This window comes from Anarhichas minor, unplaced genomic scaffold, assembly GCF_050575085.1.
Source record: "Anarhichas minor isolate MPS153535 unplaced genomic scaffold, ASM5057508v1 ptg000033l, whole genome shotgun sequence".
NCBI classification, from domain to species: Eukaryota; Metazoa; Chordata; class Actinopteri; order Perciformes; family Anarhichadidae; genus Anarhichas; species Anarhichas minor.
This window is the reverse complement of record NW_027466479.1, coordinates 9528735-9542729: the sequence shown is the minus strand read 5'-3', so window position 1 is coordinate 9542729 and position 13995 is coordinate 9528735. Positions and strand designations below refer to the sequence as shown.

The window sequence follows — 13995 nt, the reverse complement described above, 5'->3', positions numbered from 1 at the left end:
ACAGATACCAGGATGAGGAGAGGGAATCTCTTATCTGATGAGGAAAACAGCGGCAAAAGACTGTAGCTTGATGATATACAATTATAACTTATGTTGCAAAATATAAGCCAGATACATGACAGGGTATAGGTGGAGATACAACCAAAACCGTTGTGTGAAGTTGACGGATCCTATTAAATTCTATGGAGAGCAGAAGAGTCGGCCCTACGCTGCACGATAGACGACGCAACGAGTTGACTGACCATTTGCCGAATCAGAATTTGCATAATTCTGACTTTACCTCAACTTTATGCAAATAAAGTCCGTCCATCATACACAGATCATACAGTCAAATTGGGCAGTGCTTTACAGAAAATAATCAATATCCGGTTACTCTATTGTCTATTTCCTATTCAGCTGTAAAATGAGAACATTTGTCACCCGGCCGCCATAAAACAGTCGAATCAAAACTAAGCACCGGCCAAAGCCTGGATATAGTGAATGAAGTCTCCCTCTGTTTGTGTTGTAATCCGAACTTCTCCGTTCTTTGTTTACATAGTCGAGGTGGCCACGCGTGCTTTTATTGCATGTGAGCGTGCCCCACAGGTTATACAGTGGTTACAGCTGATAACGCCGTCACAATGTCGCGGAAGCATAGCACTCAACCTCAGGTTGTCACTCAGGTAAACACTTTTAGCTCCGTCAGCCCTGTTGCCGTTGTTTGCTCTGTTAGCACCGTTAGCTGCGAGCTACTGGAACAGCCGTCGCCATGTTGAGAGCTGTTGAGAGACAGTCGTCATGCTCCTAATCTTGTATACAGCACCTTTAATGTGTAGGCTAAGTAAACCACTTAGAGACACTCTTCACTTTCAGTATGGATATGACCATACAACAATGTTCAGTAGAGCAAGAAGAAGATAACAACAATTGTGCATTTACACAATGGGAACGATAGGAATAGCTACATGGTTAAGACACTTGTAATGTATTTTTATTTATTACATTGAAAGTTGACCTTTTAAATCATAATGATGCTGATGAAAAAAAAAGAACAATATGTAGAGTAGGCTCAAGAAAGTAGCACATTGATTAATTAGGCCATCTAGGTAAGGTCAAATGTATTTGGACTGGGCAGCTTTCCAAAATAATGGGCACAGAAGACAGAAAACAAGGATGATTATGCTTATTACATGAACATGTCCTCTGTGCCATCTAGAGGTCTTCATCAAACCTCTGGCAACCTACCTAAATTCAATGTGCTTAACACATTTTTTTAAAACAGTGACACCATATTTGAAAGGGATTCACGATATATAATTGAAGCCTTGTTCAACTTGAGTCATGGCAACGAGCACAACTGCCTGGCTAAACACGACTTAAAAATATATATATTCATAACATGCCCAACCCTCTTGGCTTTATAAGATACCAAAAATACAGCTGCAGTGGAATCACATTTCATTAAGTTTAATTCAATAAAAAAGTACAGCGGTTACTTCACCGCTCGATCAACCTTCTGCCTTCTCTCCCAGGCCTGGCAAATAAAATCTGCTTCAAAAACCTGCTGCCATAAACAATTCTAATAAGGAATAGCTCACAAAAATGACGTAATTATTCTCACTTGTTGTATTTCAACTAATTATATCAGGTCCTGTACTTGACTACAGTCAGGTTATTTCTGCAGTAACACTGAGGTAAATGATGTGCGAGTATGTTAATGAGTGAATACAACATCCAGTATACATTACACATTTGTAGTAATTCCAAAATATTAACTCCACTCTTTCCACTGGAGGACATGTCTCTCCTCGTCAGCCGCCCTCTCGTGGCACTAACCACCCCTCATACATCGCTCACGTCACTTTAAGCCCCTCCCCCCTGGTCCTATCCTAACATACTACCCTAATATCCACTATAACCGACCAATTGAACGACCCGGCTAAACGGCAACAAGCCGAGGTCCACTGAGATTACTTTGATAGGACGGAAAAGTGACAAGCATTTGTCCTCGGTGGACAAAAGTGTTTTCGGGAGAAAGTGCGACACAGTTAGAATGTGGCAAACCTGAGGTTGTCGGGAAGAAGGAAGACAAAAGGGGGTTTTGCAGCTCAGTTAACGACCGACAAGTTGGAGAGTGGTTTTTTTGATGGCCAGAACTAACGCTACATGAAATCCCCTCCGCGACAACCGGAACAGAGGACGAGCAGCAGCTGCGGGAGAGAGGAGACATTTTAAGAGCAGCTACATTACCGGATACAGTGAGGTGAGTCTGCTGCACCGTTAGCTCACGTTACACCAAGGACGTGTCACTGGAGGCTGTTACAGCGTCGGTGCACGCTACTTAAACGCAGTTAAGCTGCTATGTGTTAGACGGAGACGGGAGGGTCTTCCTCTCTGGAGGGTTTATGTGAAGTTTAACCGGAGCATAACGTTACGCGTTCAACTTCGCTGACATGCTCTAACGTTGACTGAAGCTCCGTCGGATTCAGCCGTTGGCAGACGTCCGACTCGCTCATCAGAGTTGAGCTAACAGGCCTTGCCCTGGCGTCGGCGGTGTTTGTTTAGGAACAACCGCGATTAACGGAAGGTCGTGAAAGCATTTCACACTAAAAAAAAACCCAGCGGAGCACAGGTCGCCCCGCGAGGAAATACAGAAGTTGTGTGCAACAGATAAACGGCCGTGTATATCGTGCTGTGGTGCAAGTTGTGAATGCGCTAAAAAGTTTTCCAACGTAAACTGTGCAGATGTCGCCAAGAAGAGTTGCCCCTGCGTTATGTTGTTGACACTTGTGACACAACATAACGAGTACACGTGTCCCTCCCGTGAAACTAAAGCATACAACGTGAGTTAGTGGACGATTGTTGGGACAGTGTTTGGGGAAACTTTTTTTTTTTTTTTTTTCTTTTTCAAAGCTCCATCTCACTGAGTCAGGCAGTCTGTTCCGCTATGTCCGGGAGACTCCCCGCTTGCGCCATTCATGCGCACTCAGCCACTCCCTGCAAGAGTTTACGCAAACAGCGTAGAAGGCCGTGTGACTGACTTAACTACTGAGTTGTAAATTGGGACAACAACCCTGATGTTGAAATCATACAAAGGCTGAAGGACGCTGTCTGTCTGACGTTGTTTTAGATATTAGATACGAGTCCTTCTTTTTGTGTCCTGCTGTAGTCAAGTCAGTCTGATCTTATTAACCTCTCTGTACAACAGGAGGAATAATCCTTCACGGTTTTATTAAAGAAAGAAAACCAACGTCATACAGATCCCCTTTTTAAAGCCCCATTCCACTCGTGTTTACACATGCAGTGTGGTTTACCTCTCCTGAGGAGTACTACTGTTATGTTTGTGCCTCGGGACAGAGCTTTCCAAAGGCTGAAAATTCCAGGCCTGGGCTATCTTGCCTGGACTTGCGGCTTTAACACTTTTTAAAGGTGCGTCTTGTAATTGTTTTGGAACATTATGAAACCTGCAGAGTTATGCACATCTATCCAAAATCTATTTAGCTGCTTCATAATTGCATATCTTGGTGCATTACCACCACTTTAACCGCCACATTTAGTTGTGTGAACGTATTGTCAGCTATTGCATCAGCCCATGCTCAAAAACCACACATTCTACCTATTTCACAGGAAACCGTGGGTGTAGAGAAGAAGCGGGCATAGAGTGGTGCAGGGATGACATGTTTTTGTAGGCCATCCGCGGTAGTTTGCATCATACCGTCACGCAACGGTGTATTTCCACTGGAGTTTGAACTATTGCAGAAAATAAACTCTAAAGCAAACAAAAGTTTCCTTGGCAAGATAATGTTCACAAATAAACACCACTTTTAGGATTTCTGAAGCGTGAATCGGCAGAAGTAAAAAAGTGTTGTGTGACGTTATGCTATAGACGAACTACATCACAGGTGCGTGAGAACGAGTGTCCACAACGAGGCCGAAAAGGCGGACTAGACGACGTGCTGATGTGTTGTAGTCTTATTTAGCAGCCGCCTTTTTAAAGACGTAAAATTCACGAGAGGGATATTTACTGAGACGTTTTATGTCCTCGAACAAAACGTTAAAATCTCTGAAGCTTGTGTTAACCACAGACTTGACTCATACTAGGGACTAACAGTCAGGATATCTCGGCCTCTGTGCACATAATTTGACCATTATGATTTAAATCTGTGTCTTGTTAGTCCTTCAACTAAACAGATGTTTATTACTAACATAGGAAAACAAATATATCTATTTGAAGCATAGTTATCAGTCAAGACATTGCTCAAGGATGGACTGTAGATGGCCAGCAGTGAGTTTATTAAGTCTTTCTAGTACAGTACATACTGTTGCTGAGATTGGAGAAAATAAATGTGAATTAACATTATTAAGACAAAGTCACTCTTCTTGGTGGCTTTCCATAAACACCACTCCTGTTCCCTGACATTGTACCATCAGTGGCACAAGTGCACTTTGGTCTCTCCAAGCACCGTCATGAAAATGTGGCGATGTGCATGCACTAGCTGAGTGGCGAGTAATGATAATGGATTAGCTGATAATGCCAGAGAATATATGAGGGACAGTACAACAAGCCAATTAATACAGAGTGCAGTAATTGCTTCACTAATAGAGTGTGCACATGCCTGATGTTTCGTTTCCAAGTGGAATAGCATAAATGTTCAGAAATAGCTTTTTTCCCCTTCTTTTTAAAAACATAAATTCCAGAATGTGACTCATTTGCAGGTCTATGCTAAGCTGTTTGCGCCAGTCTACAAGTCTTACTTGTTTGTAGGGTTGTCCTCGACCAAAGACATTCTTTAGTCGACAGACTAATCGATTAGTTGATACAATAAACAGATCTGTAAAACAACAAAGAATCACACAAAAGCACCACTTTAAATCTAGGTTTCTTTAAAATAAGTCATTCGACCAAAGCAATCACACTCGACTAAGACCAAAACGATCGACTCTGAGGGGGCAGCCCTGCCTATTTGTTACTCTTCATACTGGATGATACGTTAACACAGCTTAGTTGACTAAATTAAATGGAAGTTTACTTTAGCTTGCAGCAGTTGCAGCTGCTAAACCGCTGGTGCCTGACCTGTTCTTCTGTAAACTAAAAGCAGCAGCTGTTAGATAACGTACATTTCTGGCTGGTGCTGCTTCAACATCTCGCAACACAGTGATATTTACTGCGTTATAACCTGTGCACACTTTACTTCTGGTTGCTGCGGTTTGGGGAATCTTCATCTGCTGTCACATGCAGTGATGGTGAACGTTTTAGCTTAGATCAGCTACAGGCAAATAAGTACTCTGCATGTAAGAAGTGGGATGTACACCTGAGAGCTTTTGCAGCCCCAATGGGTGGTTTCCAGTTCCCCTCCTGTTAGACAGAAAAGAAAAAATCTGTTTGTTTACCCAAATCTCATAATTCACTCCAGGACTGAATACAAAACTTCTACTCATTAACATACTTTAACACTATTCACAGAGAGCCCGTTCTCTTTGACGCATTCAAAAGAGTTAACGGGGTCTTCTGTCATCTAAGCGTGATGATTGGACACATGAAGTAAAGTTAAGACATGTTCAATTTGACAGTTTTGTGGAATAGAAGTAAGAGCTTATGGTAGATCGCTGACATGAGAGGTGACACAGGAGGCAACATCCCCACACTGATTAACTTCCAAAGATAGGAGACGTCGACATATCTCCGCCGTGGTTTCAAGGTTGAGGAGAATCCTGTCGAAGTGGAACTCCTCTGCTGACAAAAGGCAGCCTGCGTGAGTTACTGTGCATTCGTGGTGAGTTTATAACGGGTTGAAGTCCACACACCCACACTCATTACTAACAGATCTGTTAGGAAATGTGTGACAAGCAGAATTTCCCCTCTTAAATGATTTGCCCCAGAAAGACGGTCATACTAAAGACACAAAACTTTTACTGAAAAAGGGGGATACGGGGGCAATGTGACGTGATCTGATGATCAGACTCAAAATCAGCTGATCCGACATTGTAAAAGGTCACATGTGACTTAATGTACGATTGAGGAGTTGCCAGTGATTATAGCATCACTAATGTCATCTTCGGTCGTTTGATTGCGGATCTTGTTGCTCTTTCTGCACTCTCGGTAACAAAGGAGTAAACAAGCGTGAGGCTGTACTTAGGAACCTTGAATTACCCTAAAAGATAACGTTTGCTAATTAGAGATAAGCCCAAAGTACAGCTGACAGGTATTTTGTCATAAATATTGGTCAAAGTTGAATTTTGACCCGATGATGCAGCATGTGAGAAATCATTAAATCAGGTAAAAAGACATAATTGCAGCTTTTTGTTAGCTTCTAAGGCCCCTTTTTTTCAGCTGTTCAGCAGCTGTTTACTGCTCCCCATCGAGGTCACCGTTGAGCGTTTATTATACACGGAGTGATTTCAGACACGTGTCTGAGTAAATATGTCATCCAGCTGCAGGAATTTATCAAGGAATGGGACTTGGTGCCAAGCTGCAGTCTGGTTTAGAGGGCCTAATAAAATGCTCATGGGCTTTCTGATTACATTGTGTGCAGCATAGCCAAAAAAAAAAAGAACTTCATCATTCCTCTTCATCTGGAATAGGAAGTGCCCAGATACGGCGCCTGTAGCAGATGCCCACTGAGATTCATCACCTCCAATCAATACTCATTCCTCTCTGTTTCCTCTTCTTTCTCTCAGGATATTGTCACAGCTGAGAGTGAATTGTTATATTTATCAAATGGGGAAAATCTGAATGGATACGAAACATGATGATGATGGACATGATACGAAAAAAACCACAAATCCTTTTTCTCCCCCCGTTCCATCTTTTTAGGATGTTGTCCCGGCTTCGTGAGCAGATATGGGCGGACTGGATTTGGTTTCCTGAAGGCCACGGCTGGGCTGACCTGAAGGACCATGATGGCCACGTTTTCCCTAAAATGCAGGACCTGTGGGTTACTATACCCATCGCACTGTGCTTCCTGGTCTGCAGACAGATATTTGAGAGGTGGGTCGTCTCCAGCGGGGACTGTTTTTTAGGATTTGTCACAGTGTCGTTTGCCCGTTAATCTGCCTCTCTACCTTTCTGACTTGCATGTTTCTTCCTGACAAATGTGAGCTGACGTTTAAAGCGCTGTTTTTCTCTCTCCAGGGCGGTAGCGACTCCTCTCGCCTCCCTGTTGGGAGTGACTGACAAGCAGCGTGTTCATGCTCCTCTAAATCCCGTCCTGGAGTCCTATTTCTGCAACACATCAAAGCAACCCACACAGGTGAGGATCCTGCCTACTTAAGGAAACTAGCACTGCTTCATACATACCGTGTGTCCTCTGGCAATAGCACAGCTTGAGCCTAATCACAGAATTCAGAGATGTTTGAGGGGTAAATGGATGAGAGAGACGACATGAAATATCCTAGATCTTCAAACCCCAAGCCTCGTGTAACCACTCATCATTTTCTGACTCCAGACATTAAAGACGGTGCTGACTCTTCCTTCCTTGTCCTGCTTTTTTGTTCTTAGAGCTCCGTAGAGAGTTTAAGCAAACACACCGACTGTTCAGTGCGACAGGTCCAGAGGTGGTTCAGGCGGCGGAGAAACCAGGACAGACCCAACAAGCTCAAAAAGTTTCGGGAAGCATGGTAGCTAAACATCCTCCGCCACACAATACACCCCCAACCCCATTGTCTGTCTTTCATTGAAATCTGTGTGCATGTAATAGCCTGATTCTATTTCATGAATTGTTTTGATTGAACAGTGAAGTCACAATGACACAATGTCTTTCTGGGCCCAGGCTCACTGAAGGCGGACCGGCTATCGTTTTATATATTTTTGGACGGATAGCATTAATGTGTCAAAATAATTTTTTGTCGGTTAACGATTAAACGGTTAATTATTCACTACCATTGTCATGACCTGCTTTTGGGTTAGGGTTAGGATTCTTTAAAGCAGCGTTTCGCCAGCTCGGGGTCAGGACACCGTCAAGGGCTCGCAGGTTAGACTTCAGGGGTCATGAGGTGATTTAGAGCGTTTAGCTCTTTTCACGGTGGTGTGAAAGCAGCAACAAAAAAAACCCCTTTGACGCACCGCACCCAAGTATTTTTTTTGTTGCAAAACAAGGATAGGAGGATGCATGCTGTGCGTTCAAGCAGGAAAACGCTGCAAACTGTAAAACACATTGATCAAAGGGATTTATTTTCTGCCCAATGCGACTCAGTATTGAGTTTGTTGAGGTTCAAACTCCAGTGACGTGTTTGTAGTGATTACGGTTTTCACTTTGTCTGTGACATGTGGTTTTAAAATGTTAGTCCGTTCATCTTTTCCTTGTGATATAAAGTAAAAGAACTGTATCGTCCTCATCTGTCTCTCATAACCCCACATTGGATTTCTGAGACCGCTGTGTGTTCTCTTACAGTTGGAGATTTACGTTTTACCTTGTTGCTTTCTTTGCTGGCCTGGCGGTCCTTATTGACGTGAGTACTGTGTCAGAATCACGAAAGAAAATCACTACATGTGTCACTTTGTGAAATCATCTCGTGTAATAGTCATACACTCGTCAATAACTTGAAACATATTATTGTTCTACCGGCAACTTTTGTCTCCCTGACTTGTTGGGATCTGTTTGCTTCATACAAACAAAAGTAGGAAGTTGTATGTTGGCATTGTAACTGTGGTGGATGCCACAAAACCGCTGTTTTCCACTTTGTTCTAGTTTGCTGTTTGTGCTCGTGGTGCTGTGTGGGACACTTAAACCCTCATTAATATTGAGTATCCACTTCTCCTCAGAAACCATGGTTGTATGATATGAAGAAGGTGTGGGATGACTTCCCGAAAATGGTATGTCAGTACAATAACCTGGAACATCTTTTCATTGAGTTTAGATTCAAATCATTTTCACATTTATTCTAAATTTAAACAAGCCGAGAGAGCACGGGAATTGCAGAACCTTACTCTTGTTTAGCAAATGACTGAACTAATAGATAGAGTTATTAGTTGCATCATATTCTAACAGCTTTGTTCTTCCTGTTTTCTTCCAGCCACTGTTGCCTTCACAGTACTGGTACTACATGATCGAACTAGGCTTCTATGTCTCGCTGGTTTTTAGCGTAGCGACGGATGTTAAACGTAAGGTAAGTGAGCTGCATCTTAAGCTTTGTTATCCCGTGTTTGCATCTTTACAGCCCCTCAGAAACCTTCCATCAGGAGCGATTGCTCTCAGAGTGCATGACATAATGAGAATGACCTGTTGTTGGCAGTGTATTTTGAGGTTTGGATATTGATTTCCCCATTAAGAGGACCTGACTTTATGCATCGTACTGAGTGGAGCTGTCAGCGTTCGGAACATTATAGATAATGTTAGATAGATAACTCCACTTCGTCAGTTTGGTAAAGTCGGAGTGATTGAGCAACAAAACTAAACTGTCTCTCCAGTCGGGGCAAGTTGCATCAGGAGGCACCCTGTGGGTTAATGTGTGACCGGCTCTGTGTGGTGAAATCACACCGCGGAGAGACGGCTGCACCGCTTTGTCCACAGGTCTTAAGCGCTGTTGTGAAAGGTGGCTGACCTTCGAGCCCGCCACCTCTGTGCCACCTCTTGTTTTCTAACTCAAGCTCACCAAATACGAGGAACTAATCTGTTAAACCAAAACAACAGTTTTCTGGACTTTACCAGCGATCCCCTGTGTTGAAATCCAACGTCTAATGTGAGGATTTGCTTCTGTATATGGATTTAGTTTCTTTTTATAGCCTTGAAGCCATATAATCTGCAATGTGCAGTGTTAAGCATTTGTAAATCCAGCGTCAATCAATCAGAACACGCACTGGTCGATCAGTGACCAATGTCTACAGCTCGATCAATAAGTGACCAAACGGGTTTTGATTTTTGCCTTTAAACCCTCTCTCTCTGTCTCTCTCTCTGTCTCTCTCTCTGTCTCTCTGTCTCTCTGTCTGTCTCTCTCTGTCTCTGTCTCTCTCTCTGTCTGTCCCTCTGTCTCTCTCTCTGTCTGTCTCTCTCTGTCTGTCTCTCTCTGTCCCTTTTTCTCTCTCCAGGATTTCAAAGAGCAGATAATTCACCATGTAGCCACCATTTCCCTCATCAGTTTCTCCTGGATGGTGAACTACGTCCGGGCAGGGACTTTGATCATGTTGGTGCATGATGCCTCCGACTATTTCATGGAGGTATGACAACATGCTAATATGACAGAAAGAAGGGGTATTTCACTCATAAAAGTTGGCCTGAATGGGTTTTTATTTTACACATATTTGTTTTTTTTTGTTTTTTTTAGTCGATATAAATAATTTAATGAATTGTTAGTGTTTTTCCACATGCCAATAACGGGGAAAGTGTCTTTTTATTTTGAATTTAATTACAATCACACAGCAGTACACGCCATTAAAGCAACACTTTTGCTGCCCTCCCTGCGGTGCCCTCTAGAGGAGAATGTATGAACCGGTGAAACTCTGATCTCTCTGCCTTTCATTGCAGTCAGCCAAAATGTTCAACTACGCAGGTTGGAGGAAAACCTGCAACTTCATCTTCACGGTGTTCGCTGCAGTTTTCATTGTCTCCCGCCTCGTAATCCTCCCCTTCTGGTAAGAACGATGTTACAGGATTCACCGTGTTAGTCACTGACTTTACTGTATGATGGGAACATTTGAGAAATGTGTGCATCATTTTGACACACATTCTTTCAAATATGTGATTTACAGGCAGGAATTTGAAGAAAAAAATGACATATCTCAAAAAGGCTTTTATTCGTGGAAAGGCTGGCATATCTATCTATCTATATATATATGTATATGACATTTTAGCTGGTAATATGAAAAATATAGAATAATACCAGCATTATCCTTTATAATATTTAAGATTAACACATTCATGTTAAGCTGACACTATTCAGAAAACCGTGGGGTGGATGTTCATACAACAAAGTCCCCCCCATCCCTCTATCACAATAGCAGCTCAAAGGAGAAAAAAAACATTCATTAAGAAAACAAAAATGCCATTGACCTGCAATGAAAGGCCATGATGAGTTACTTCTGCTCTATTTTAAGTATGCAATTTGATCGTGGCCTCTTGACTATGTTAGCATACAGGTAGCTGATGGAAACATGCACTGATTCCTTTTGCAGAGATGTCATGAATTAGCTTAAAGCTAGGGCAACAAATTAATGGAAATGTACAATGGACACATTGTGTACAGTTCTGGCTCCTCTCAATGGGCTTTTGATGAAGACTGTAGGTGGCTCTGACTGGACTCTCTGTTCTGCCTTTGTCCTCTCGTCCAGGATCATATATACGACGGGTGTGTACCCCCTGACCCTCTACCGCCCCTTCCTCGGCTTCTACTTCTTCAACGGGCTAATGCTCGTGCTGCAGGCTCTGCACATCTTCTGGGCAGTGCTCATCGTGCGCATGGTCGTCAAGTTCCTGCCATGCAACGTACGAACTGCCACTTTCGCTCGTTCCGCCACATAGCACGTTCACCTGAAAGCAGCTACTGTACACCTGTTGTGTCTTCTTTTACCCAATAGGAAATTGTCGAGGACGAGCGGAGCGATAAAGAGGAGACCGAGTCGGAAGATGAAGACAATGCTCACGAGCAGAGGGGAAAGTTTCAGAACGGCCACGTGCAGAACGGCCACACTCTCCTGAACAACAACCACAGTAAGGCGGACTGATTGGACTGTGAGCGCTGGAGATGAGGCTGCGTGAGGAGTGATGATGGGCCCTCACATGTGGCCCTCACCTGAAAGCCAAAGAACGGGAGCGTGGCATGTTGACAGTGCAACAGGCGGCAGCACACACACACACACACACACACACCTACTCATTTCTTTACCCTCCTTTCTGAAACCCTAGTAGTCCAAAGTGGATCATTTCACTTCTTTGTGGACTACATTAACTTAAATGGGGAGACGAAGACTGTGGTGCAGAACCACAATGATCTGCTTAGCACCTAAGCAGCAGAGTGGTCATCTCATTACACGCTCACACCTTCTCCTCTTTTCTCACCTCTCTTGTCTCCTTTTGCTTTATGCTAAGATTTTGTGCTGCTGACCAAGTTGCCACATGCCAAATCTAGCTTTATGTTTTGTGCAAGGGAGTGTTTTAAAGAGCTGCTGTGGTTAGGACGGGCACTCCCTTCCTGCACAGTCAGTTAAAACTCTTCTGAGTATTAGCGCCCATAAACCTGACTGAATTTTGGTCTAAATAACCACGCTGAAGTCAGTGGCATGGTGAGGAGATCCAAGGTGATGTCTTTTCATGGACCATACGCTGATTTAAGTCTATTTCCTTACGGTTAATAACAAATTTGTGCGATTCAGTTATTGCAGCTGCCAGTTTGTCATTTTGTTTTTTTCTAAATTTCATTTGTTTGGATGTTTAAAACAAAATAATCTGAGGTAAATAGTGTTTTTAACAGTCTGAGAAACATGCGATAAGGTGCTACATCTGCATTGCGTGTTGAAATGTGCCTTAAATGGAAGTTTGTCTTGAATGATTTGCAATTTTTGAGAAGCAGAACGCGCCGAGATCATTTTAAATGTTTTGTTTATGTTTAATATGGTTTTTAGTTGTATGATTTTATTTTGTTTTGTTTTATTTGTTTTCAGTCTAGTCAATGGTTTCAATTTGGGAGCAGTTTGTATCCCAAACCAATCGGTAACTGTTTATGAATTCTTTATAGGCTGAAAGAGTCGAGAGCATTTCCATTCAGTGTTGTTTTTTCCCATCCATCCAAAGATGCACTTTATGGTTCCCTCTACAGATCCTTGGCTAAATATCTTGTAAACAAGTTTAGTAATAATGTTTGATGTCAATTCAAACCAGATTGCCTTTTTAGTTTAGAGGGTATGATTTAAATTTTTGTCATATTTATTCTTGTTATTATCTACCCAAGATGTTTCTCGTTGCCAGTGTTTTGGTACATTTTGTAAAAAGAAAATAAGTTGAATGAAATCTTAAGTAAAGAGGTAAAAATGAAACACCAAAGTATGGTTTACATTATTTACTACCTTGTGATTTGCAAGTGCCTTCATCATTTCAAGTGTTTATTGTGAAAAAACATGTTATTTCTCTCCCATTTGTCTTTATTTCTGCTGTCTTTGTGCCCCATCACATCCAACACATCCAACACTCCATGCACTGTAACGCTCTGGGCCTCTAACTTTCCTGCATCGGCTCACGACAACCAATCACCTGCAGCTCCCTCTAAAGAGCTTTGCTTCTACAGAAATGGTTTTTAATCTGCATTACATGTTGCTGAGATGTAACATCATAATGACAATGATAAAGATAATTGTGGATAACAATTCTGTCTTTTACGGTTTTCTTTTCTCCGCCAAGATCTGAAATGACAATTTTAACGTTCAACGTCATTATTAGTGCTTCAGGAAATCCAGGTTTGCTTTTTTAACCAATTGATTTACTGAGAAAATAAAGGATGAAAAAAGTGTTAATTCCTCTTAATAATGAAGGAGATGCAATCTTTGTCAACAACTAAGGGCTGCTACTGGTGATTTCATTGTCAACATCTGAGTGTTGTTTTTATGTTAAATAATTTGTTTAGATGTTAAAATGTCACACTAGTGAAACTTTTGCTTGTTTTGTCTGACCACCAGTCCAAAACCCCAAAATACAGATTCACAATGGTTTAAAACAAAAAAAACATGATTTAAAAAGCTGGAGCCAGAATAAGTTTAGCATTTTTGCTTGATATAAATTACTAAAATGGTGAATTGAGTATTGTATGTCAACGAACTAACTGATTAAAACATCACTATAGCAATTTAATTCTTTAAAACCAGAAAAGGCTGAAGTCATAATGCGGTTATAAAGTGGACTTTTTTGTTTTACTCTAAATACTAAGGACTTTTTAGTTCCGGTTATGTCTGTTGGGTGTCTAAAGGGTAATGCACATTTCAAGTGAAAGGCTACAGCCTATAATTCAGGAACTGATAAACGCGCCTCTCATTGGCTACGCCAACATAAACGCACCGTCTTGGATTAATTGCGTCACTGCGGAAGTGGAGCAAAC

The 13995-nt window shown here is 42.1% G+C and overlaps 1 protein-coding gene across 1 annotated transcript; it reads left to right on the top strand.

Moving 5' to 3' along the window:
• The first annotated feature begins 1884 nt into the window (after positions 1-1884).
• cers2a (ceramide synthase 2a) lies at positions 1885-13270 on the top strand. Its single transcript, XM_076106485.1, has 11 exons — positions 1885-2242; positions 6794-6967; positions 7112-7229; positions 7478-7596; positions 8370-8427; positions 8741-8791; positions 8992-9084; positions 10004-10132; positions 10440-10546; positions 11243-11396; positions 11489-13270. Exons 2-11 carry the CDS (start codon positions 6795-6797, stop codon positions 11633-11635), a joined length of 1149 nt encoding a protein of 382 aa, XP_075962600.1. The 5' UTR covers positions 1885-2242; position 6794; the 3' UTR covers positions 11636-13270.
• Positions 13271-13995: the final 725 nt, after the last annotated feature.

Coding starts and splice junctions, on each gene's coding strand:
- cers2a (XM_076106485.1), top strand. CDS start 6,795: ATGTTGTCCCGGCTTCGTGAGCAGATATGGGCGGACTGGATTTGGTTT. Junction 8,792..8,991: donor GGGATGACTTCCCGAAAATG/GTATGTCAGTAC, acceptor GTTTTCTTCCAG/CCACTGTTGCCTTCACAGTA. Junction 11,397..11,488: donor TCAAGTTCCTGCCATGCAAC/GTACGAACTGCC, acceptor TTTACCCAATAG/GAAATTGTCGAGGACGAGCG.